At 38.6% G+C, this 24,230-nt stretch overlaps 1 protein-coding gene across 7 annotated transcripts in view; it reads right to left on the bottom strand.

Annotated features, from left to right (window-relative positions):
• The window catches only part of lrch2 (leucine-rich repeats and calponin homology (CH) domain containing 2), a 90,555-nt gene continuing 66,325 nt past the window's right edge, over window positions 1-24,230 (bottom strand). For 6 of the 7 annotated variants that reach the window (XM_079872769.1, XM_079872770.1, XM_079872771.1 and 3 more), the window contains 6 exons: window positions 9,798-9,851; window positions 8,928-8,991; window positions 7,197-7,309; window positions 5,680-5,817; window positions 5,386-5,463; window positions 5-3,339 (listed from right to left, as the gene is read on the bottom strand). In XM_079872769.1, coding sequence (XP_079728895.1) covers window positions 3,220-3,339; window positions 5,386-5,463; window positions 5,680-5,817; window positions 7,197-7,309; window positions 8,928-8,991; window positions 9,798-9,851 — 567 coding nt within the window. In that variant the 3' untranslated portion in view covers window positions 5-3,219. Of the gene's footprint in view, window positions 3,340-5,385; window positions 5,464-5,679; window positions 5,818-7,196; window positions 7,310-8,927; window positions 8,992-9,797; window positions 9,852-24,230 lie in introns of all 7 variants that reach the window. The other variant, XR_013821373.1, reaches the window with a different exon arrangement.

Here is a 24,230-nt window from a genome sequence, read left to right as displayed (position 1 = left end):
CACTGTAAAATGTCGTTTTATTCCAGTATTTTGACATCTGAAATGTTCCGGGTGTTTTCCTTTTTAAGAAACATCCTAATGTGTTGAAACAGAGATTATGTACAAGAACAATGGTATGATCCAGACATGCAATCCAGTTATGTCATACAAAAACATCTATACATACAGTACGCACTGCATAGGAGGCATCTCCTGTCTATTACTTTTGAATCAATACTTCTTTTTACAAACCGAACATTTTCTCAACATGAATGAGGACCAGAGCTGACAAGTGAGATTATTTAAGCTTTGCTAAAATGGAGTTTGATTGTGAAAGGGGACAAAAAATAACACGAGAATGGCTTTCATCAAAACAGCATACTGTCATACTCCTCACAATCAATAGTGTAAATGTGCATACTCAGTATGAGCTGTCCCACAATGCAATAAGTCTGTCATAAAACCCGTTTCAGCGTTAAATTTTCAATTTAAGGTCTTATGGCAACGATTATCTCTCCTACAGTTCCGTCATTATTGTAGCATACTGAGTACTATAGCATATTAATAAAAAAGTAGTATGCAGTTTATACCTTGTACCAGGCAACCAGTTTCTGGAATCTTGCAAGTGACAGCGTACATGGATGTGAGGATGACAGATGGCTAATTGGAAAGTCTTAGAAACAACCAAATGTGAAACTGTCACTTTAAACTGATCTAACATGGAATTCACAGATCTTATCTAATGGGTGTGAGTGAAAGTATTCACTACTAATGAAAACATATTTTGTAAGAAGAACTGTTGAAAACATTTTAGATTATTGGGTGAGATTGTGTCAAGGAAACTGAGGAATTGCTGTCATCAATCCAACACCAAGCTTTGGATCTGAATCAGAAGCTGCTAAGCTACTGTATATGGACTAGGGTAGGGGAGTGAAACATTACAAATCGTTGCAAATTTAGGTCCCAAAACTTTCCAGAAAAGTTGTCAACAGCTGCTCCTACTGCCAGGTGAGCATACTGAGAGATTTGGAAAGGCATAAATCAATGACTTGTCAGTCTCTTCAAAACATCAACAAGTTAGCTTTCAAAATGTGCCTGAAGTGGTTATTCAGACATGACAGCAATAAGCAAAAAAATACCTGTAGTTTTCTAAAGGAAATATGGCAAATAGTCATGTATGGTAAAAGAATGTAACTATATTTTTTTAAATCCATGTGCACTTCCCCACCCTTGCAGCGACAACTCTTCTCTGATGACGTTTACTGGCGTGAGGGCGGGACAACCTGAGATCAATCACATGATCACAGAGATCACAGCAAAAACAACTACAACCATCCAATCAATTCCTAATGGACAAAATCAAGTCCCGCCCTACATTTTTTCTTGTTCGGTAAAGCGTTACAGCTAATGATGCGGCTAATGGTCAGGTAGTGAGCAGAAAAGGCTAAAAAAAGGCAAATGTTGAATGCCCACCATAAATCCGTTTACTACGAGAAAGCAGGCTAAGACATGAAGGTTGGGGTTTACATGCTCTGTATTAGCGGCCATTTTCTTACTTTCATATAAACGTAATGAGAATGTGGATTATGCAGTCATGTAAACGCATTATTTATTTTTTTGGTGAGTGCACAAAAAAACAGCACAATTCAAGTAACATAAAAATGACTGATGCGTAAGTAAAGTGATGAAACTAGGCATGTAAACGTGAACGTTTCTTTCTCATCTGATCCTAATTAGCTTTCTCACAATAAATGGCTTTCTGGTGTGCATGTAAATGTAGAAATGGAAACTTAAAGTGCTAAAACCTTTCAAGATGGTGACCTCCAAACGTTCCTCAAGACGTTTTGAATTTTATTGCAGATTTTTGGGCAATAGTTAATGTTTCAGAGGTTGATAAAGAAGTAAATAGAACTCAAAGAAATAAATAAAACATACAAAAGTACATAAAGGTTAATAAATAAATTCCTTGATAAAACAAATACAAATTATTTGTACATAGTAAAATTTCTAAACCGCTTCAGTTGACGGACGAACTGCAGCACATCAAATGCTTTACAACTTGATTACATTTTCCAGGCATCAAAGATTATTTAGATTTGTTTATCTATGAGACATTATTTTTAAATCAAGCCTTTAGTTGATTGTAAATTTAAATCCATACAATCAAGTGTGTATCAATAATAAATGGACTGTTTCTACTCTATGTGATTATAATTAGGTGTTGCTATATTTAAAACTGGCCTATTTTTAGTGCTGAAATTATTCATACCTGCACAACAAACAATACAAATTCTAGTGCACAATGCAATTACGCTGGCACGTGCAAAACATTCAGGAATTCTGTTGTGAATTCCTCACGCAGGCTGTTCACGAGAACTGAAGCAATAAATAAAACCTGTGGGAAAACCAGTCATAATTAAGAAATATTTTTGGAAGTATGTAAAAGAACAAACAAGCCTTTGTCTTGTATGTACATGGACAGTGTCTTCACGTTTCAAACAAAACAGTCCAGGCATGCGGAAATAAATTTATACTTTCTATAAATGACTCACCTGACTGCAGTAAATTAACAATTATGACAGCCATGATCGCTTTTTTATGGCAACATCTTTGTTGGTCCTTTCCAGGTGCCCTCATTGTTGGTCTGATTGTGATTACATGCACATCAATACATGTCTCTCCCTTACTTATTTCCTCAGACAATACAGGAAACAACAGACAGAATGTAACTAGATGACTGACAGCTCGTAGTGACTTCATACAGGAGAGGGCTGGAATGGCACTGATATAACACCTTCCCTCTGGTCCAGAATCAGCCAGAAATCTGCATAATTTTCTCCTGTCCTCGCCCATTGTTGGGCTCACCGGTCCAAGAGAAGAGCAAACACGAGAGAGATGAGAAGGAGATACAAAAGAAAGGAGACTGAGGTGTCCAGCATTAAGACGGCATAGCCAGTCGTGGACTAGAAACAGATATTTCCCCTCAGAATGAAATGAGTGGCTTTAAAGTACAATTTCCCTCCAATAGGGCACAATATTGGAGCTTTAAACTGTCTAGTCCCCTCCATAGAGGCTTATAAGAGGTAGGGGGAAGCCGGCCTGTTCACCACAGTTGATTTAGGTGAAGGGTCATGACCTCCACATAATAGGTCAAAGATCAGCACTGAGAGTGAAGAGTGAGGATGAGGTGGTAAGGCAGGGTATAGGGATGCTAAGTGGACATCCCATGATCCAGCGATGCTACATGGTTGAAAGTTGGTTGGGCTTTGATGATGGAAGATCCAGCAATGCCTGTACAGTGACACCAACTTTCACCAGACCTCGCTCCTCCAGGATGTGATGTGGCAAACACAACTTGTCCTGTTCATGAACACACAAGCAAATGTAAGCATAAATATACATAAATAATATCAATAAGATAAATGGCCTACCTTAGGCCTAAAAATGATGACACAGTAAAACAAAAATACAACATATTTTTATATAATACAACATTTTATACCATGGTCTGGGTGAATACTCGATTCTGATTGGCTGCAGGGTGTCCATTAAAAAGTGATAGAGGACACCTAGTAAATAAACCGTCAGGCGTAACCAGGGAAACCAAGTTATTGTTTGTAAAAACTTTAGATTTCGATTGTAAAACTAATTAAAATATAAACTAATGTTTTAAAAATGTGTTATTTGGCAAGTGACCATGGTATAAGTGGGTTAATGCCCTTCGAGGTGTCCATTGTCAGGTATTAATGGACTTCGGCGGAGGCAACCATCCTGACAATGGACACCTCGTCGGGCATTAACCCTTACATAATGTACACTACTGTGCAAAAGTTTGGGGCTGGTAAGAATTTTTTGAAAGGCTGCATTTATTGATCAAAAACACAGTAAATACAGCAATACTGTGAAATATAATAATTGAAATTTTAAAATGAAATTTGTTCCTGTACTGTCAAAGCTACATTTTCAGGAGTCATAACTCCAGTCTTCAGGGTCACATGACCCTTAAATTTGATGATTTGCTGCTCAAGAAACATTTATTATTATTATCCATGTCAAAACCAGTTGTGCTGCCAAATATTATTGTGGAAACCATGATATGTTTTTTTTTTTTTTTTTTTTTAGATTCAGCATTTATTTGAAACCGAAACCTTTACAATATAAATAGCTTTACTCTCACTTTTGGTAAATGTAATGTGTCCTTGCTGAATAAAAGTATTAATTTCTAAAAAATCTTACTGACCTTAAACCTTTGAATATATAGTGTATGACATATGGATAAACATTCAACTTAAAATGTTTTTGCAAGAATGCACAACTTCTTCAACATGTTCACATTAGGGCTGTCAAAATTGCTCAAAAATGACGTTCGAATATTCCCTCTAAAAAACACACGAATATTCGAACTATTCGAACATCTGGTTGCGCATTTTGTCAATGACGCGCATTACGTCAATAACAGGACAAATTAATACAAAGAGACATAACTACTTGTATAGGTAGTAAATTTGAGTTTAAACATATTTGACAATGTATTACCAACACAAAACCAAGTAAATAAACTAATGGCCAAGACCGCAGACCTCACTCTCGCTCACTCGCAGGCACTCTCTATCTCTCTCGCCCTCGCGCTCACGCTCTCTCTGCGCATAACGGTTTAACAACAACAATAAGCACATGTTGAGTGCTGATCAAGAGTTTTGTGCAAGCAATTTAAGGTCGCGACTCTTGTCCCAAATATAGCAGGCTTTATTCAGTGATTGAAACAAATTTATTTACATTAATTGAAGTTTTACAGTATAGAACCGACATTGAACGCTCCGAGCGAGCTGTGCTGTGGTAAACATGGAACTTTTCTGTTTAACGTTAAATAAAATGAGGCACACGATTCCGAGAAATGTGACAACAAAGAAATTTTACCCTGAGGTTCATAAAAAATAAAGTGCTATTAAAAAAGAAAAAGGCTTCTTACATTCTTGGTGCTTGTATTAAAAAAAGGAAAAACTGACTGCAATTTATTCCATTGTCTTTTTAGTGCACAGTCAACTTTCAGCAGTGACGCTGTGCTAGACAGTGCGACTCGTGTGACCTGTCCCTCAGGCAGCGCGCGCGCCCACTCGCAAAGCAGACAGCCGCGCCTCTGCTTCCGCGGGCGTGTTTTTCCATATTCGAAATTCACATTAGAATATTAATTTTCACGTTCGAATTCCTGTTTTTTAAAACTATTCGAATATATATTCGAATTTAGAATATTCGTTGACAGCCCTAGTTCACATCTATCAATATCCATTTAAGTAAAAACAAGATTATGTTGTAATTTTAAAATATGTAGAATCAATTAAATATTTGATATCGGGAAAAAAAAAAATGCAGATATCGGATGAAAACAGATACATCATGCAATCATACCTGTGTCACTCCAAGCTTTTTACAAGCATCCAAGAAATTCTCAACATTCCGCCGACACTTGGCCATACTCAGCTTTGGCTATTAAAGACACACAGACACAGACAATGTCCTTTATAAAAACCTTCAGAGAGTAGAGTATCTAGCACTAAACAGATCCACACAACATTGTTTTGAATGCTAAACAAAGGTGCAGAAAATCTAATTTGAACCCAGAAATACTCTAAGACATTTCATTAATTATTATCAGAAAAGGAGATCCAAGAAAGTCTGAATGAAACATTCAGTGGGACTTACCACCGCAGGGGAGGGCACATGAATACTGGCCACGGAACGAGGACGAATGTGATTGGCCAGATGGCATAAAACAACACCATCCATCAGCGCAGCACCCACATCATCTGGCAACAAAACCTTCAACCTAGACTCGAGGTTCTGCAAAAAAAAACATCCTCATTTGATTCCAAATAAGAGACAGGTGTATCATATGAATGAACCAAGAATCATCCATGTTCTGTTCAGTCATTCCGGCTATCACATTCGCTCTTCACCACCAAGGACAGCACATGGCAGAAGAGGTGGAAATTGGAGATGACCGGAAATCATTAGCAAAGACAAGCAAGCATTTCACTGCGAGTGTGTGTCTGTGTGTATCATAGACTGTAAAAAAAGTGAATATATACACACACACACTACCGTTCAAAAGTTTTTTAATGCTTTTAAAAGAAGTCTCTTCTGCTCACCAAGGGTGCATTTATTTGTTCCAAAATACAGCAGAAATATGGTGAAATATGTTTGCAATTTAAAATAACTGTTTTCAATTTGAATACCTTTTAAAGTGTCATTTATTCATGTGATCAAAACTGTATTTTCAGCATCATTACTCCAGTCTTCAGTGTCATATGATCCTTCAGAAATCATTCTAATGCTGATTTGATGCTCAAGAAACATTTCTTATTATTTAGTGCTGTCAAAATGATTAATCGCCATTAATCACATCTAACATAAAAGTTTTTTCAAATCGATTTGACAGCTCTATTCTTATTATCAATGTTGAAAAGAAACAGTAGTGTAAATTTGTTACAGAATAGAAAAAAAAAAAAAAACCTTTTGTAATATTATACACTACTGTTCAAAAGCTTGGGGTCACTAAGAATATTTTTTTAATTAATACTTTTATTCAGTAAGAATGCATTAAATGGATCAAAAGTGAAAGTAAGTCATATAGAATGTTTTAATGATATTTCCTTTATATATCCTATATAGTATAGTAAACCCTACACAATAAGGGACCGAACTGCTCTAAATAGGCAGTGACTCAAATAGCGCTCCCCATGTGAAGCGCACATCAAAAAATGTTTTTACTCCATATATACAGCGCTTCAACACTTCATCTTCATTCCTTTCCTCAGAATTAAATAGGAAACGTTTGTTCCAGCCTGTCTAATTATGTGGTATGAATTACTGCCTGAAATAGATCGTCCTTTTTTTACATCATGACCTAGCAAGTGCAGTTTACACTATTGAAGAGAACTCCACAGAGACAAGTAGAAACATAAAGCAGATAGAAGACTGTCCAAAGAAAGCAAGAAATCAATTTTATGTCAAGTGGATTTAAAAACACTAATAAGAAATTTAAAGAGAATTTTTACAAAATAAACCTCTAGGCTAAAATGAAAAACAGAACAATGTTTTTGAGTGTTTCACTTGGCTTATCTAGAGATATGAATCAAGCTTGATTTGACATCATGTTTGATTATATTTTTTTTAACTTTGTAAAATATGCCAGAGGAATGTTACGGTGGAATTCTGACCTGCCGCAGGAGTCTGATCTGCTCCATCTCCTCCCTGAGGTGCTCCATCTTTCTCCTCATGGTAAAGCTTGGGTCTGTGGAGCTTAAGTCTTGACGATTTCCACGGGAGAAGGCTGAGTAGTAAACACATAGTCATTATCATCATGCTTCTCTTCATTTAAGCTTTCCTTTAACAACTAACCTGTCAGATCTTTGAGTCTGGTAAATCTTTAAATCTGCACACTGTGTAAACCTGGTCACTCAGTGTCTCCTGTCTGTTCATTAGCATTAGCTTATAACAGGGGAAGTTTAGAGGACTCCCATGGCTGCCCTTCAAAGATCAAGTATGTTCATGCACATCTGACTAATCAGTAATGAAATTTACCGTTGAACAGCTCCATAATTCATATTTTTAGCAATTTGCTGTTGCAGCCCTGGTTTAAACAAATAAATCTTTGACGACAAAAAACAAAACATAAATGATCTCAGATATAGACTTTACTGTTTCAAATGGTTTTCAGCTGTTTGTGGTATTTTTGTTCAAGCCAGAACGTTATTTACTGGATGAAATTACATTACATGGCCATTAAAAGGCCTAAACAACCACACTTCTCGATTTCTCCATATTTTCACAGCACTTGGTAAACCAATTTCTCATTGCTATAGTATGAGGCCTAATTTACACAAACAAAAAATATAGAGAAGCATGTTTTGATTTGTTTTGTTGATGTCTTTATGCTGTATTATGCAGATGATAAACATATCAAAACAGGTGATTTATTGATTGTTCACACAGCAGCGCTACTTCTACAGCAGCTATTTGTGGGTCTCAGAGCACAAGATATTAATATTTCAAACATATTACTGACTCAAATGATAAAAAGGGAAGCATTGAGACTGATAACAAGCGGTTTTGGTATTGTATGCTGGTCAATTGCCATTGTCTTCTGTGAGACAGGAAGCACAAGCCTTCCTTGTGCTTTCCACTGAATTGCAAAGTCATGAAAAAAACACCACCTATTACTACAAACCTTGGTATCACTAAAGTTCAAGACCACAGTTCAAGATGATATCTTTCCAAAGAAGTGCAGTTCCTAACCTCTAAATTCCCATTAAACAAGAATTTTTGAAATGATAGAGATCATAAAATTTGAGTGCAGTCTCTAAATAAGATATCTGTGGGAAAAGCACCGTTAATGTAGTAAAGAGCTTCAAAGACGATTTCAGACATGATGCTTGTTTGACTCAAGTGTAATTGCTAGAAACTTTTTTAAACTGTTTTTTTTTTTGTCTAACACATTAATACAACTTTCATTGCTTACTTGCGCTGAAAAGCAAATGCTTTGCAAAGCTAACAAACATTGGCAATACCATTACCAAGATTAAAAACAAAAAGACAAATTATGAGAAATATGAAATAAAGGGCCTATTTACACCTGGTTACTGCATGCGATCGGATAGCTGTCAGATCTGAAAAGACCATGTATAAATACTCTCTGAAACGCTTTCGAGACAGATCTAAATCTGATCTGGTTTGAGATGCGTCACATCCTGAAAGCTCAACAACAGTGATGATAATTAAACTGCAGTGCATATGTTGCATTCAGTGACGTGAACTCTGATGAACTTGCATATAGTGTGGGAATTGATGATCGGATTTATATTCGTTTTGCAGAGACACATTAATGCGCTGAGCTATCTGATCAGTAAAAACGCATTAAGTGACAAGTGTAAATAGACCCAAAGATTTACCTGATCTTGGTTTCAGGCCAAAGACAGTGAGAGTTGTGGTGAATTCATTAGACCGCATTCCCTCCTGCAACAACACAGACATTGCCATGCTAGAAAAAACTGCCGTATGTAAACACGGCAAACACTCCTGAAACAATCCTGAATTATGAAATGGATTCAGTTTCTTCTGACTGAGATGGTCAGTTTTACATTTTTTACACAGATATTTCCTTCCTTCATAAACTTTGTGAATGTTATATTGTACTTTTACAGAGTCAGACAGGGGTACAAAACCAAGGTTTCCAATGAATTTCCAATGAACTTGACTGACTGCACTGACAAAAAAAGCAGATTTGTAGCTGATGAAATATGAAAAGCTGAGCATAACTAGAGAAATAAATCACTTTATTTAGCGTTCGTGTAAACACTACGTTTGGATTCATCAATCAGAATGAATTCATTCCGATTGAAACAAAAGGTCTCCATGTAAACGTAGCTATTGATGACTATATATATTTCTGTGGTGGATGAAGAATGAAATATTTTCTTCAAAAAACTGGTTATGACAGTGCTTAAGGAATATGGAAATTCTTTAACTTTATATGCCTATGTTGCAATCAGCCATATGGGCAATGAAACAAATGTATACTAAAAACTAGTCTGTCTTATGATTTTGAAGTCTAGACAAGATGCTTACAAGAGAGTTTAACCATTGAATTTGAAGAAAACATGCAACCTTACCATTTTATGCATTTCTTAAAATATAAATATGAGTGAATGAGTGTTTTTTGGCTGTGAATAATGAGTCATGTTTTTCATGACTGTGGAAACCCAATAAAACAGTGACACTCAAGAAGAGACATGCAGACAGTCAAACACACAAAGTCTCACCTCACAATCATTGTCGTTTCCACTTGAGTTTCTTCGAGCACTTTGACACTTGTACTGAAATGTGAAACACAGGGAGCCAGAAGATCAGATCTGTGACACATTTTTTCAGCCTTTAACATCTGAAATGCAGTTAATGGTCTAGTTTGAGATAAGGGATTTACTGCCCCAGATAAAGTGCCCACACTCACGTTGACAGACTTTCTGATGCACGTTGCACAAAAAAAAAATATCACCACTTCCAAACTGAATGGCTGGAATGACACAGTCTGGGCCAAAAGGTGCCAAATGACCAAAAAATACATACTAATGTACATATATATGTGTATAAACTGCTTTATTTGAAATAAAGCATTGATTATATGAAATAAAATGTTACTTTTGTACTGACATAAATTCCGATTGCAAAATTGATACACTTTTTTTCTACCATTTCTGTAGTGTTTTCTGTTCAACCATTTGTGGAGACAGCCACAAATTGAATAATTTGTTTTTAAATGAATTCATCCCTCACCAGTTTTATTATCATGGCATGATCCATTTCACATTAAAAAAGTGATGTTGCTTTATATGCCAATCAGACAGACTCTTACACATTAGCACAATAATAATCTGTTTATGTGACAAGATGGCGCCAGTGTGTTTATCGGCAGGCCGTCGCTTTATGTGTGTGCAGTGTGTTCCGCTGTTTCTGTTCGTAACTGTGTTGTTTATGTGCCTGTCAGCACATAAAGCTACATCTTTAATTACATATGATCGCCAATCTCTTCTTGACATTCATACTCTGGCTGTAGACTATCGACGCGATGGTTATGATGAACGAGAAAGCGGATCTTCTAATCCGCCGTTCTTAGCCTGGCTTCCATCCGACATTTGTCGAGTCCCAGGCTGTTCTTTGCACAGAAGGAAACGGGCGAGAAGACGCGGGAAGCGTGGTGGCACTATGGTGCGATTAAGGAAAGCTCGTCGCAATCGTGTTGTTGAACCATTGGAATCTTTCTCTGCTACTTCTCTCGCCTACGTCTCTAACGATGGATTACTCTATTACTGTAATACATCTGAGTTAAGACCTTCGTGCCTCATACCTCTCTGGCCACAGCACTTGGATTTGGCATTCAGACTGTTACCGGATCAAGCATATTTAAAATCAAGCCCGCAGGCTGGGGTAAACTTCGGCAACCTCAGAACTCTTGATCGCGCTCCTTCACAGATGTTGAGCGGCGGCGCAGAAACATCACTGACTCAATCTACGGAACCAACGACTGTAAAGATGGCTCTGTTGAATGTAAGATCGATTTCAAATAAGACATTTTTAATTAATGACTTTTTTTCATCACATAATATGGATTTTTTGTTTCTAACCGAAACTTGGTTAAATTGTGATGAACTTGGCCCTCTTGCTGAAGCGGCACCTGATGACTGTAATTTTGTCAGTTCTCCTAGGACATCGGGTCGTGGTGGGGGGGGGGGGGGGGGGAGTAGCTACAATTTTTAAGAACACTTTTAAGTGCCGCTTACTACCAGTGGATAATTTCAGCAGTTTTGAAATTCAAGTACTTAAGATAAGTACAGAGAATGATCTTCTCTGTGCTTTGATCTATCGACCTCCCTATTATAATAAGATGTTTCTGCAGGAATTTTCAGATTTTTTATCTTCTATGGTACCCTATTTTGACAAATTATTAATTTTAGGAGATTTTAATATACATGTGTGTTGTCCCTCTCATCCTTTGGTTAAGGAATTTCTTCAAATTATTGACTCGTTTAATCTCATTTTGTCTATCACAGAAGCTACTCATAAAAAAGGCCATACTCTTGATTTGGTGATTTCAGCAGGTCTCTCTGTCAGTAATATAGAAGTTGATGAAATCTGTTTATCTGATCATAAGCCAGTATTGTTTAAAACTGTACTCAATACTTCAAAGGTTAATGTTAAGTCTTCTGATCATCCAATCCGGTTTGTTAATTCTGCCACATCTAAACATTTCGAAGATGCATTTTTTAGTGATGCTTGCCTTACTGTGTCTTCATTCTCAGAAATGTCTATTGATGATCAACTTAATTATTTTAACACTCTGTGTGGTAATGTTTTGGACGTAGTTGCACCATTTAAAATTAAGAAATCTAAGTTAAGGTTGCAACCTTGGCTTAATAATGATACTCGTGCCTCCAGACAGGAATGGAGGAAAGCTGAAAGAAAGTGGAAGAAAGATAAGCTCCAAGTATCCTATGAAATTATGAAACATTGCATGGTGAGCTACCAGCACTCTGTTAAGGCTGCTAGGGAAAAATATTTTTCTAGCCTGATAGCAAAGCATGCACACAGTCCAAAGACCCTGTTTAGTACATTACACAATGTACTAAATCCAAATTCACTCTCATTTCCTGATGCTACATCTACAATCTGTGATTCATTTTTGAATTTTTTTGTGGATAAAATTAATACTATTCGTTCTTGTATCCCCAAGTTTGATTTTAACGCACCTGTTAATGACCCATGTTCGGCCTGCTTAACTAAGTTTGAGCCTATTTCTTCTACTTTTCTTGTTGAGCTTTTCAAGAAAATGAAGCTTTCCTCTTGCTCCTTGGATGTGGTGCCTCCTCGTCTTTTTAGGGAAGTGTTATGTGTAGTTGAACCCTTTGTTTTAACTATTATAAATAGCAGCCTATCTCAAGGCACTGTTCCATCAATCCTGAAACATGCAGTAGTGAATCCACTCCGCAAAAAGCCCAGTTTAGATCCTTATATTTTAGATAACTATCGTCCAATTTCAAAATTACCATTTTTATCAAAAGTAATGGAAAAAGCTGTTTTCCATCAATTGACGGTATTTTTAAGTGAGAATAATTTGTTAGACAAATTTCAGTCTGGTTTCAGACAACATCACAGTACAGAGTCAGCTTTGCTGAAGGTATTGAATGATCTTTTGCTGGCTGTGGATTCGGGTAACTGTGCAATTTTGTTCCTTCTGGACCTCAGTGCTGCATTTGATACCATTGACCATGCTATCTTGCTTGAACGGTTGAGTAACTGCTTAGGAATTCAAGGTACCGCATTGAATTGGTTTAAATCGTATCTCTCTGATAGAACATTTTCTGTGGAAGTTGGGAATTTTTCTTCCTCTTCTGTACCATTAACTTGTGGTGTACCTCAGGGGTCTATTTTGGGCCCAATGTTGTTTTCGCTGTATGTACTCCCTTTAGGTTCGATTTTTCGAAAGCACAATATTCCATATCACTTCTATGCGGATGATACACAGGTGTATCTCCCTTTGAAAAATGAGGATAATTATGACATGAAGTCTTTGTTGAACTGTTTTGAGGAAGTAAGAGGCTGGCTGGCAGCCAATTTTTTAACATTGAATGACTCCAAAACCGAAATTGTAGTTTTTGGATCACCTGCTTCTAATATACAGATTAAAAAACAACTGGGTCCTTTAAGTGGAAATTTTGCTGCTTATACCAGAAATTTGGGAGTGATTTTTGATAACGGCCTTAAATTTGACAAACAAATTAACTCAGTAGTGAAGAGTAGCTTTTATCATTTGAGATCTATTGCGAAATTAAAAGCATTTTTAACAGTAAAAGATCTGGAGATAGTGATTCATGCCTTTATTTCATCTAGGCTGGATTATTGTAACTCGCTGTACCTTGGGGTAGCTAAGTCCTCCTTATCCCGCCTACAAACTGTACAAAATGCTGCCGCCAGGCTTCTTACTGGTACTCGAAAGAGGGAACATATTTCGCCGGTTCTGGCTGCGCTTCACTGGTTGCCGGTCGAGTACCGTGTCAAGTTTAAGGTCTTGTTGTATGTGTTTAAGGGGTTGAATGGCCAAGCTCCTCAATACATTACAGATCTTCTCCACCGGAAATGTTCTAGACCCTTAAGGTCCTCGAACAAGTTGATGCTCAGTGTGCCTCGATCTAGATTGAAATTAAAAGGTGATCGTGCTTTTTCTGTCGCTGCCCCGCGTCTGTGGAATGATTTGCCGGAACACCTAAGATTGTCTTCCACTGTTGATAGTTTTAAATCTTCACTAAAGACTTATTTTTTCTCTTTGGCTTTTGGTCAAATGTAATTTTATGATGGGTTTTTATGATGGGTTTATGATGTGTTTGTGTTTGTTGGTGTATTTATGTATTTTATACTGTTTGAACTGACTGTACAGCACTTTGGTCAGCAGTGCCTGTTTTAAACGTGCTCTATAAATAAAAGTGCCTTGCCTTGCCTTGCCTTGCCTTGCCTTGCCTTGCCTTCATGTTCTTTGTCCAATCGCATCTTAAGAACAGATTTAGGTATACCCGATACCAGAAAAGTTTCAGGTTCTGCTAGTCACACACACAAATCGTTTCTTTTCCTGATTTCCCTTTTATGTGGAAAGCTGGAAACCTGTCTGATGCAAACTGATTCCTTTATTGATTCACTCTCTCTTGACTTGGAAGGCTACTCATTATTCCAGCTCAACCATGACTTTTCTTTTTCTCTGAGTCACAAACATTCCTCACTGTTTTAAATCAATTAATTTCAATTGAAAGTTAAAACCAATGGCTGTGAATGTTTAACCGTTTTATTAAGCAGAAGTTTGATTCAGGAAAGCAATACAACTCTCTTTTTTGGAGAAGAGAGTAAGACATCATATGATAGACAAAACAAAAATAGAATTATCAGCCTGGCATCGCCTACACTTGTCAGAGCAAAGAGGGAGAGCAAATTCTCTAGACGATTCCCATAACAGTCCTGGAATTCATACAGTGATGACATAAAATGAAGATAAACAAGATCTCAAGAGCAGGGAAGATATTCATCTTTCCTCTTGGTCAAATCATGTAGCTGCAGTGAATGAATTGCCTCATTCAAAATAGATCAACTGGCAATTACAGAAATGTTTCTTGCATTGTTTCTTGCAACTTGCATGTACTGCATGTGTTTGGATGATTGGTTGTGAACAGGAGTGTGTCGAGGTGTGTACAGGAATTCTATTGTGTGGTAAACCCTTTCTTTCACCGTTTATGTTAAGTGTCTTTAACTACTATGTACTTACATCAAAAAACAACCACAAATTGTTAGGTATATGCACTTATATTCATGTTGTATAAAGTGTATGCACTGACATAATTTGTCTGTTGGGACACGCTCCCTCAGCCAGATTGAGTGGCAAAATATCCTGCAACATTTTAATAGGCGTAACTGTGAAAACGGGAGTAAAACAAATGATTATCTGCATAAATTAAGGGAAGTGACAATGTTCCTCACAACTTACCAAAGAACCAGTGGTCCATGGACACTGACATGTAGCCAGGAATCGGGTTTCTTGAAAAGTACCTGATTTCGATACCGGGGAAATACATAAAACTAAGCCTGTGAATGCTTTATCTGCTAGGCAACACAAAATAAATTTGACTTGACACTTGGTCTTACTTCAAGACTAGATTTGTTGGCGAATTTTAAGTGACAAGGACATAAAAGGATATTTGGGCTGTTTGTAGAAACTTATAAAGTTATCTGGATACCTATCAGCTGTTACCGTCAGGCAGACGAGTTCAATCTGGATTCCAGTTGTTTCTATGAATTGCAGTGATCCATTTGCTTCTCTTTTCTGTAAAAAGATGGCTCCGATTTCTTGCTGAATCTACTTGTACAGACAATCACACAGCTCTTTCCCATCATGCGCATACCCTCTATTGCAAAACACTTGCTGCTACTGAGGTGGGATTCGAGTAAACCCTCTTTAAAAATTTTTAAAAATTAAAAAAACTAAAAATTAAAAAACTACTATCAGGGTTTACTAAAGACACACAGTGAAAAAAAATAGCGCTGAAAAGGCTTTGACGGGGCTATTTTTGCGGCTGATCTTATTGTATGCATTTGTGGGCGCAATCGTAAATTTGTCCAATTCAAATTCTGACGTCATCACGCAGCCTACACTTCCTCCCACGCAAAGTAAAAAACCCAGGATATAATGATATAATGTAATGTCCCCGCTATACATCACCAGATACCAAATAGGTTTAATCACTGTATCGTATTTTATCTACTCTTTAAACAGCATTAAGGTAAAAATGGCAACAGCTTTTTAACCTGTATGCGACAGCGTTTTGCTTTGGGGGTTGGGAAGAAATGACAGAACGGTAGTTTCTTTCAGTTTTCCCCCTCCATTTGGCCCACAACACTGTTTGTGGTCATCCAGTTTGAAATGTTGAATACAAAAAGAGTTTTTTCAGATTTTCCGTTGCGGCATGCTCTACATATTTATGATTCTTTGCAGCCTTCGCTGGATCCTTAACTGGAAACCGACAATAAATCACTCCCTCTAAATGTTTACTCTTGTAACTCTTGCACCCAGGAACAATACAAGTGAGACAAGGATAGCTGTAGGTCTGAGTAATGGGTGTGCCGAAAGGTGAACTGCTACAACAGAAACTAACCCCTAATCCTACCCCACACCCTTGACAGATAGCTTTTGCAACCAATGATAAAGACCTTTCTCCACGCCGCAACCTTCGTCACGCCCATTTCTCCAACCTGCAGATACCCACACTTGATACAAGTTGACAATTATGATTGTAAGTTTGCTAAGAAGTATTTCCTACTAAAGCAAGGCGCTTTATACTCTGGTCAAGCATATCCATTGCAGACTGGTGGGAGAGGCCTTGGACTGCAGCATGTAAAGTGCATTGAAGTTTTCCTACCTATTTGGCAAAAGGGAAGGCAAAAAAATGTTTTCCTCTTGTTTCTCTAGTAAGGTAGCACAGATTTTTTTTTTTTTTGTCTTGCTACTATATTCACCTTATTTTTCAGGTTTGTAATTATAATGTGCCTGGCTTCGGTGTCATTCGCTTCCAATTATTTTTAGCTGTACAAAACGGCTTGTTATGCTGCTTGATATTGCAAACTGGTATTTCTTGTCATTTTAATGTATTTTCTCAATTATAAACGGGCTGTTTTGTGGCACAAACAGTTTTACAGTTTACTGCACTTTGATATATTCCTCTAATTATTTCCCTATAGCGGCAAATAGTGCTGGGCAGTATATCAGTTCGTACCGAATACTGGTGTTTATTTTTGTTATGATATGAATTTTTAATATACCGGCGTATGTCGCTCTCATACGTGTATACGTTCGGAACGCGGCGCTACACTGTTTGAGAGGGTCCCTTTTCATACGTTGGATTCAAGGTGTGAATAAATTCTAGCCATTTCATTCCTAACCAATGTACAGTTGGAAAACTGAATAAAACTCGAGCAACCAAACACTCATCTCCAACCAGTGGCATAATTTTGTTTTAAAAAGTGGGTGGGACAGTCTGGTGTGTGGGGTGTTGGGGGGAGGTGGTTGCTATACAATGCAGAGACATAAATGTACAATATGTGTACAATATATAATATTTATAAGTATTTTCACGTGAATAAATCCATAGATCTGCGACTGTAACTTCTGTACTTTCATGGTCTAGTGGCAGAACTTTTGCCAAGCGTGTCAGAGGTTCTGGGTTCTAATCCGCACTCGTATAGTTTTTTTTCCTCATCAAAACCGAATATGTTAATCAGTGGTTGCATATCAAGCAGGGACACGTTTGTGTGCATTTTGTTTTGTGATTTCACTGGAACAAATAGTCTCTGCAACGGTGATAGATTGAAGCGCTGAGTGAAGACGGCGATAGATTGAAGCGCCGATTGGAGACACAAGAGAACACTGTTTCGATGCAACTGATCGCAGGCAAGGAGCTCAGCAGCTTGATTTAAAAAACAACACATTTCAGCGCTAGAACGCCTCTTATTTGACCAACGAACGAAATGAATGCCCTGCTAGTTAACTGGAGATGTGTATTAGGTACATCAGTGCCGCGAGTTATTTCAAAAAGTGGTGTGGACAATATCGACCCTGGCAAAAACCCATATTGCTCCGCTACATGTCAACGGTCCTTTTGACCAGGTGGTATTTATAGCATAGGGGGCGGGACGCTTTAGATTCTAGAACACATTTGATAGGACAGAAGATGTGATGAGAAGCTGAAGTCCACAGTGATGTCATAATAATCAGTGATCCATTTTAGCGGAAGTGAGAGAGTGTAAGTTTTGAATGCTTATCTCCTAAATGCGAATTTTGAAGCCCTCCTGTTCTCCACTCATTACCTGTATTAACTGCACTTGTTTGAACTCGTTACCTGTATAAAAGTTCAAGATGACGGTTGATCTCCCTCGGTCTGGGGCACCATGCAAGATCTCACATCAATAATGATGGGGCATCAATGATCATGAAGAAGGTGAGGGATCAGCCCAGAACTACACGGCAGGACCTGGTCAATGACCTGAAGAGAGCTGGGACCACAGTCTCAAAGAAAACCATTAGTAACACACTATGCCGTCATGGATTAAAATCCTGCAGCGCACGCAAGGTCCCCCTGCTCAAGCCAGCGCATGTCCAGGCCCGTCTGAAGTTTGCCAATGACCATCTGGATGATCCAGAGGAGGAATGGGAGAAGGTCATGTGGTCTGATGAGACAAAAATAGAGCTTTTTGGTCTAAACTCCACTCGCCGTGTTTGGAGGAAGAAGAAGGATGAGTACAACCCCAAGAACACCATCCCAACCGTGAAGCATGGAGGTGGAAACATCATTCTTTGGGGACGCTTTTCTGCAAAGGGGACAGGACGACTGCATAAAAAGTACCCCATGTGTACAATTTAATATACCATTGGATCTTTAATGTTGTGGGCCTATTTTTCTGCTGGAGGTCCTGGACTTCTTATTCAGATACAAGGCATCGTGGATTCTATCAAATATCAACAGATAAAAAAATCAAAACCTGACGCCTTCTGCTAAAAAATCTTATAATGGGCCGTGGTTGGATCTTCCATCAGGACAACGATCCAAAACAAACATCAAAATCAACACAAAAATGTGTTAGGGAGCACAAAATGAAGCTTCTGCCATGACCGTCCCAGTTCCCTGACCTGATGAGTGGAGTGAACTGAAGAGAAGAAGCACCAACATGGATCTGGGAATCTGAAGGATCTGGAGAGATTCTGTTAGGAGGAATGGTCTCTGATCTCTTGTCAGGTGTTCTCCAAACTCATCAGGCATTATAGAAGAAGACTCAGAGCAGTTATCTTGGCATAAGGAAATTGCAAAAAGGTATTTAATAAAAGGGTATGAATAATTGTGGCCAACGTGTTTTGGAGAAAAACATTAATTTTATAATGTGATTTCCCCCCCACTTTCAATCCTTTTACTTCAATGAAAGGTTAGGATTTTGCCAATTTTTTTAATGAAAGATCAAAAGGATAAACGATGCAGATTTATTTTTGAGCCATTTTTGATCATATTTACCAGGGGTGCCATTAATTCTGAGCACGACTGTATATATATATATATATATATATATATATATATTTGGATATATATTATATGAATATAATTATTTTATATATCTTTGAAGAAAAGTTTCGATGTTATTTTCATTTAATCTTTATCTTTTCTGATAAAGCAGCGTTTATAAGCACTGCTGCTTTGTGTACAGCCGTTACCGGGGAAACCGCTGTTTCTGCCGCTCCTAAAGCACTTCCTGCTGGCACCTCTTTTTAAACAGCATCATTTTGTGGGGCCTTGCCAACCAACTACTATACTGGTGTGGAATTTTTCTATAATATTCACTCATGACAGTAATGGTGCGTTCAAGTCCTCCTGGGAAGTTCGTACTTACGAGGTGGGAAGTCGTGTTTACGACGGCAGGTGCGTTCAAGTCACTTTTGTCGGAGTAAGATGGCGGTGTACTTTTAAATAATTACACAAAAATACAGCATGGTTCTTAAATTCTAGTTCTAGAAAAATGAAGAACAAAGAAATATGCATCAAGTGCGCTTTGCTTTTTTATGTTTTTAATTTATGAAGCCACTGCAAACTTTATTGTAACATATTACTTTGTTATATTATAATGCCATCATATTCTATGCAGGAAATTAGCTTACTGCGCTGTAAATAAAAAAGCCTAACAATTTCACTGCTAAATACCTTTAAGATTTGTAGTATTCCGCCATGTTTCTCACTGACACGCCCCCAACTGTCATATACCGTGAAACCGATATAATTTTGAAAAATACCATGATAAATTTTTGGTCATAGCGCCCAGCACTAGTGGCAAATCAGTGTTTGAAACTAACAAACACACACAGGCCAATTTGGCAACAACATTTTTAAGTTACCGGGTATTCAGAACTTCTACTAGCCAAAAAAAAAAAAAAAGGAAGATATGAACCAGATTAACTACGTTTATATATATATATATATATATATATATATATATATATATATATATATATATATATATATATATATATATATATATATATATATATATATATGTGTGTGTGTGTGTGTGTGTGTGTGTGTGTGTTTTACTTGGGACAGACCCAAGGACCCTGGCAGAAGGGAGTCACAGGAGGAAATACACAGGGTTCAAAAGGCTCTGACAGCTGCTAAACAACGAGAGCAGTTGGAAAAGACAGCCAGAGAGGACCTTAAAAAGGAACTCTTTCGCAAAGAGTCACAGTTAAAAGCAGCAAATTCTGAACTCTTGGGCAAAGATGCCAGAATCATGGCCTGTGAAGGTCATCTGAATGTGTCCAGAGCTGGAATTGAAGCACTGACTCAGCAGCTGGACAACACAAAGATGAACTTGACATGGTCCAACGAGAACCTAGACACTCTTACCTGCTGCAAAAAGAACCACAGCAGGAGAGACATCTCACTCCCCCATTTGCAATCAGCAGAGCAACCTCCCCCAGCCAAGCACAGAGTTACAAAGGGGGGAGACAAACCCCTCTGCTTAACACGTCATCGGACAGTTTCCTGAAAGTTTCTGCAGCCGCAGAAGGAAAAGGATTGATTCAGACGAATCCTGAAATGACACATGTAGTGACACTCAAAGACCTCAACTGAATGGCCAGACAGATCCCTGCATTTAATCCAGAGTTTGCAGGAGACCCCGTTGTCTAGGCTTACCTGCGAGACAATGATTTTCACCTGCAGCCTTTGAGTGTGAACCATCAAGATAGACTCTATCTGATCTGGATCACATCCAGCCCAGAGTTGCGACGCTTTCTGGCTCGGCAGCCAGAAAACATCCAGTCTAACTACCAGCAGCTGAAACAAGCCATCATAAAGGAATTCTCAGAGCCAAAAAACGGACTGATCGCTGCCCTAGACACCAAACAGGTTTGGCATGAAACTCCCTATGTTTACTACCACAGACTCAGACGAGCTTACTTCAGAGCTCATAACGAACCTGGGATGGAGGAGGACACCAGCTTCAAGAGCCTTTTCCTCAGAAACCTCCATCCTATTATAAGTCACCATTTAGGCATTATGGTCTGCCCCCACACAATGCTTATCCAACAACTGCGTGACCTGACACAGAAGGCCTTTAACAAACACAAGGCCTCCTCAAAAAGGGGTTATAAGACCCCAGTGATTCTGAACTGTTCGGACGCTCTTGCTTACTGCTCCGCGCTTTGCTCTATCGCTTTTACATTTTATCTCCTATATTTTATATTTTATTTCCTTTTATCATCTAATTTTAACTTCAGCAAACAGCACAGTGCTCAGACAACAAAGTTTGGATTACTACAAAAACGCAGAATTCTTTTACCCGACCAGCTTACATTCCGGGAAAGGAAAACACAACTGCCTACATTCATACGGATAAGAGAGAAAATGCCTCTTCAGGTTCAAGAATCTACTTGCTGCACCAACTGCCACAGACTTTTACAAAGGATTGCAGTTCTCGAAACAAAGTTACTTACGGGACCACCAAACCAGACGGAGCACACAACAGAGCTTCGTCATGGACACCCTCAGCATACCGGTGAGTCCCATGAAACTAGTGCTCCTCGACAGGTAGAGAAACAAGCCGATCGACTTACTAATCGATGGCACAAACAGGGAGCTAGACCCAAAGGCACTCGAGACATCAGATTGTCACGAGCATCACATATTGCCGCAGTAGCATCCTCTACCCCAGATACAGCTCTGACAAGGATTGCAAACATTGGTCTTCTACCACCGCCTATACATCTTGAGAACAGATTTGAAGTACTAATGAATGTAAATGAGGAATCCCCAAATGTGATGAATATGATCGAACACAGACTGAATGGGCCAGTAGCTAACACTGATGCTAACTGGCGCTCAAGGTCGAGCAGACAGCGGCACTCAGCTCAGAGCGCAGCCGAGCCCAGGACTCTGATAGTGGGGGACTCGATAATCAGACACATTAGCGGCAGGGATACAACTACATGCTGCCTTCCACAAGCAACAACTTCTGATGTAAACAGGGAACTTCAGAACATTCTGATGAAACATAAGACTGCAAATCGACTCATCATACATGTGGGGAAGAATGATATTCATAAAGAGCAGTCAGAACTCCTTAAGAAGGATTTCCATGAACTTTTTGAAACACTTAAAAGACTGAAAGTTCAAACATTCATCAGTGGACCACTCCCAGCAAGAGGAACAAACAGGTTCTCACGGTTGCTTGGGCTAAATACATGGCTGCAAAAAACCTGCAATATAAAAGGAGTAAACTTCATTGACAATTTCAATCTTTTCTGGAGTCAGAGACAACTTTTTCATCGGGATGGCCATCACCCAAACAAACTTGGTTCAAGAGTGTTAAAGGACAATTTCTACTTCTCCCTCAATCATCCTTCTGCAGTTTGTGCCAATCCATTCAATCTGAACGGCACACACACACATGGACACAGTATGAATGACCACGGGACTTCACTTCAGCAGCAAAATGGACATGCGGTTGACATCACACAAGGACAATGATAACACCACTCCGCCACAACAACCTCTGCTCACGGACACAATCTCAGCTGAGCCCTGCCCACAGAGAGACATATCAGAACTGCTTGAAGATTCAGCACCCAAGGACGACTTCCTGGAAAACAGCCAGGGAAGCCAGGACAGCATATCACAGCCTCCTATAACACCAGAGCAACAGCCCCTTTCACCAGACACTTTCTCCCTCTCTCCAGCATCGCCACTACTGTGTTTCTCACAGAAAATGGAAGAACTGGTGTATGCTGGAACCAGACTATCCCACTCTTTTGCTGCAAGCCCCCAGATACCAACCAAAAAACGACAGGCACCATTACCACCCGCACCAAAGCCTGCGGGCCCAGCTCGCCCTCCCCCTCCTGTGAGAGCTCTTCGGCCTCTGCCACAACGCCAGGGCCCACACCATCCTCCTTCTGCTCGAGGTGAACCAAAAACAACTGATACCAGCTCTCAGTGATGTGTTTTGGGTCCCCGCTCTGATAACAGTAACTTTCTCAAATGTTTACAGAACAAGCGGGAACCCAGTGTGCCTGTATCTTTCTCTATTGCTGCTCTATTACAAGATAGAAAGTCTAAGGCCTTCAATAGCCGTGCAGCAAACCTAACTAATCTGGTGCCTATTACACGTCAAAGTAAGATTGATGTGGGGACAAAAAGTAAGACTGTTAAGTTAGCACTTTTAAACATTCGTTCACTTAAAAATAAATCACTTCTAGTCAACGATTTAATAACCACAAACAACCTGGATTTTATGCTTCTAAATGAAATCTGGCTAGAAGACAGCTGCAGTGCAACAGTCCTCAATGAAACAGCCCCTCCGAACTTTACTTTTATGAGTGTCTGCAGAGCTGTTAAGAGAGGTGGGGGTCTAGCTGCTCTTTTTAAAGATATCTATCAATGTAAGCAAATATCATTTGGGAATTACCCTTCTTTCGAATATCTGGGTATTGTGTTGAAAGGTGCTCCACGCATTTTACTTATCATTATTTACAGGCCTCCAAAATACTCTCCAGCCTTTGCTGAGGACTTTACAGAACTGTTATCAGCAATTACCTCAGAGTTTGACTGTTTTGCCATTGCTGGAGATTTTAACATTCACATAGATAATGCAGAAAACAATATGGCAAAAGAAATCAAAACTGTTTTAAAAACTTTTGATCTGACTCAGCATGTACATGGACCCACACACAATCGTGGACACACTCTAGATTTACTTATCAGTAAGGGTCTAAACATTTCATTAATTGTTATTAAGGATGTAGCACTGTCTGATCATTTCTGTATTTTCTTTGATATATTGATCTCTCCTGCCATTGAAGCTAAATCTGTGTCTGTCAAGAAGAGATGCTTAAATGAGAACACCAGTGTACTATTTATGAAGGCTATATCCTTAACACCAAGTATATTTGCTGACTCTGTTGATTTTCTCCTTGATTCTTTTAACTCAAAAGTTAAAGGTATAATTGATGATATTGCTCCTGTTAAAGTCAGGAAGAAGAGTGGCAGACAAAAAGCACCTTGGAGAAACTCAACAGCAGTGCAAAATATGAAAAGACAATGCAGAAAAGCAGAGCGCATGTGGCGGAAGAC

This window comes from Squalius cephalus, assembly GCF_949319135.1.
Source record: "Squalius cephalus genome assembly, chromosome: 5".
Classification (NCBI taxonomy): domain Eukaryota; kingdom Metazoa; phylum Chordata; class Actinopteri; order Cypriniformes; family Leuciscidae; genus Squalius; species Squalius cephalus.
This window is presented reverse-complemented; position numbering and strand designations above follow the sequence as displayed.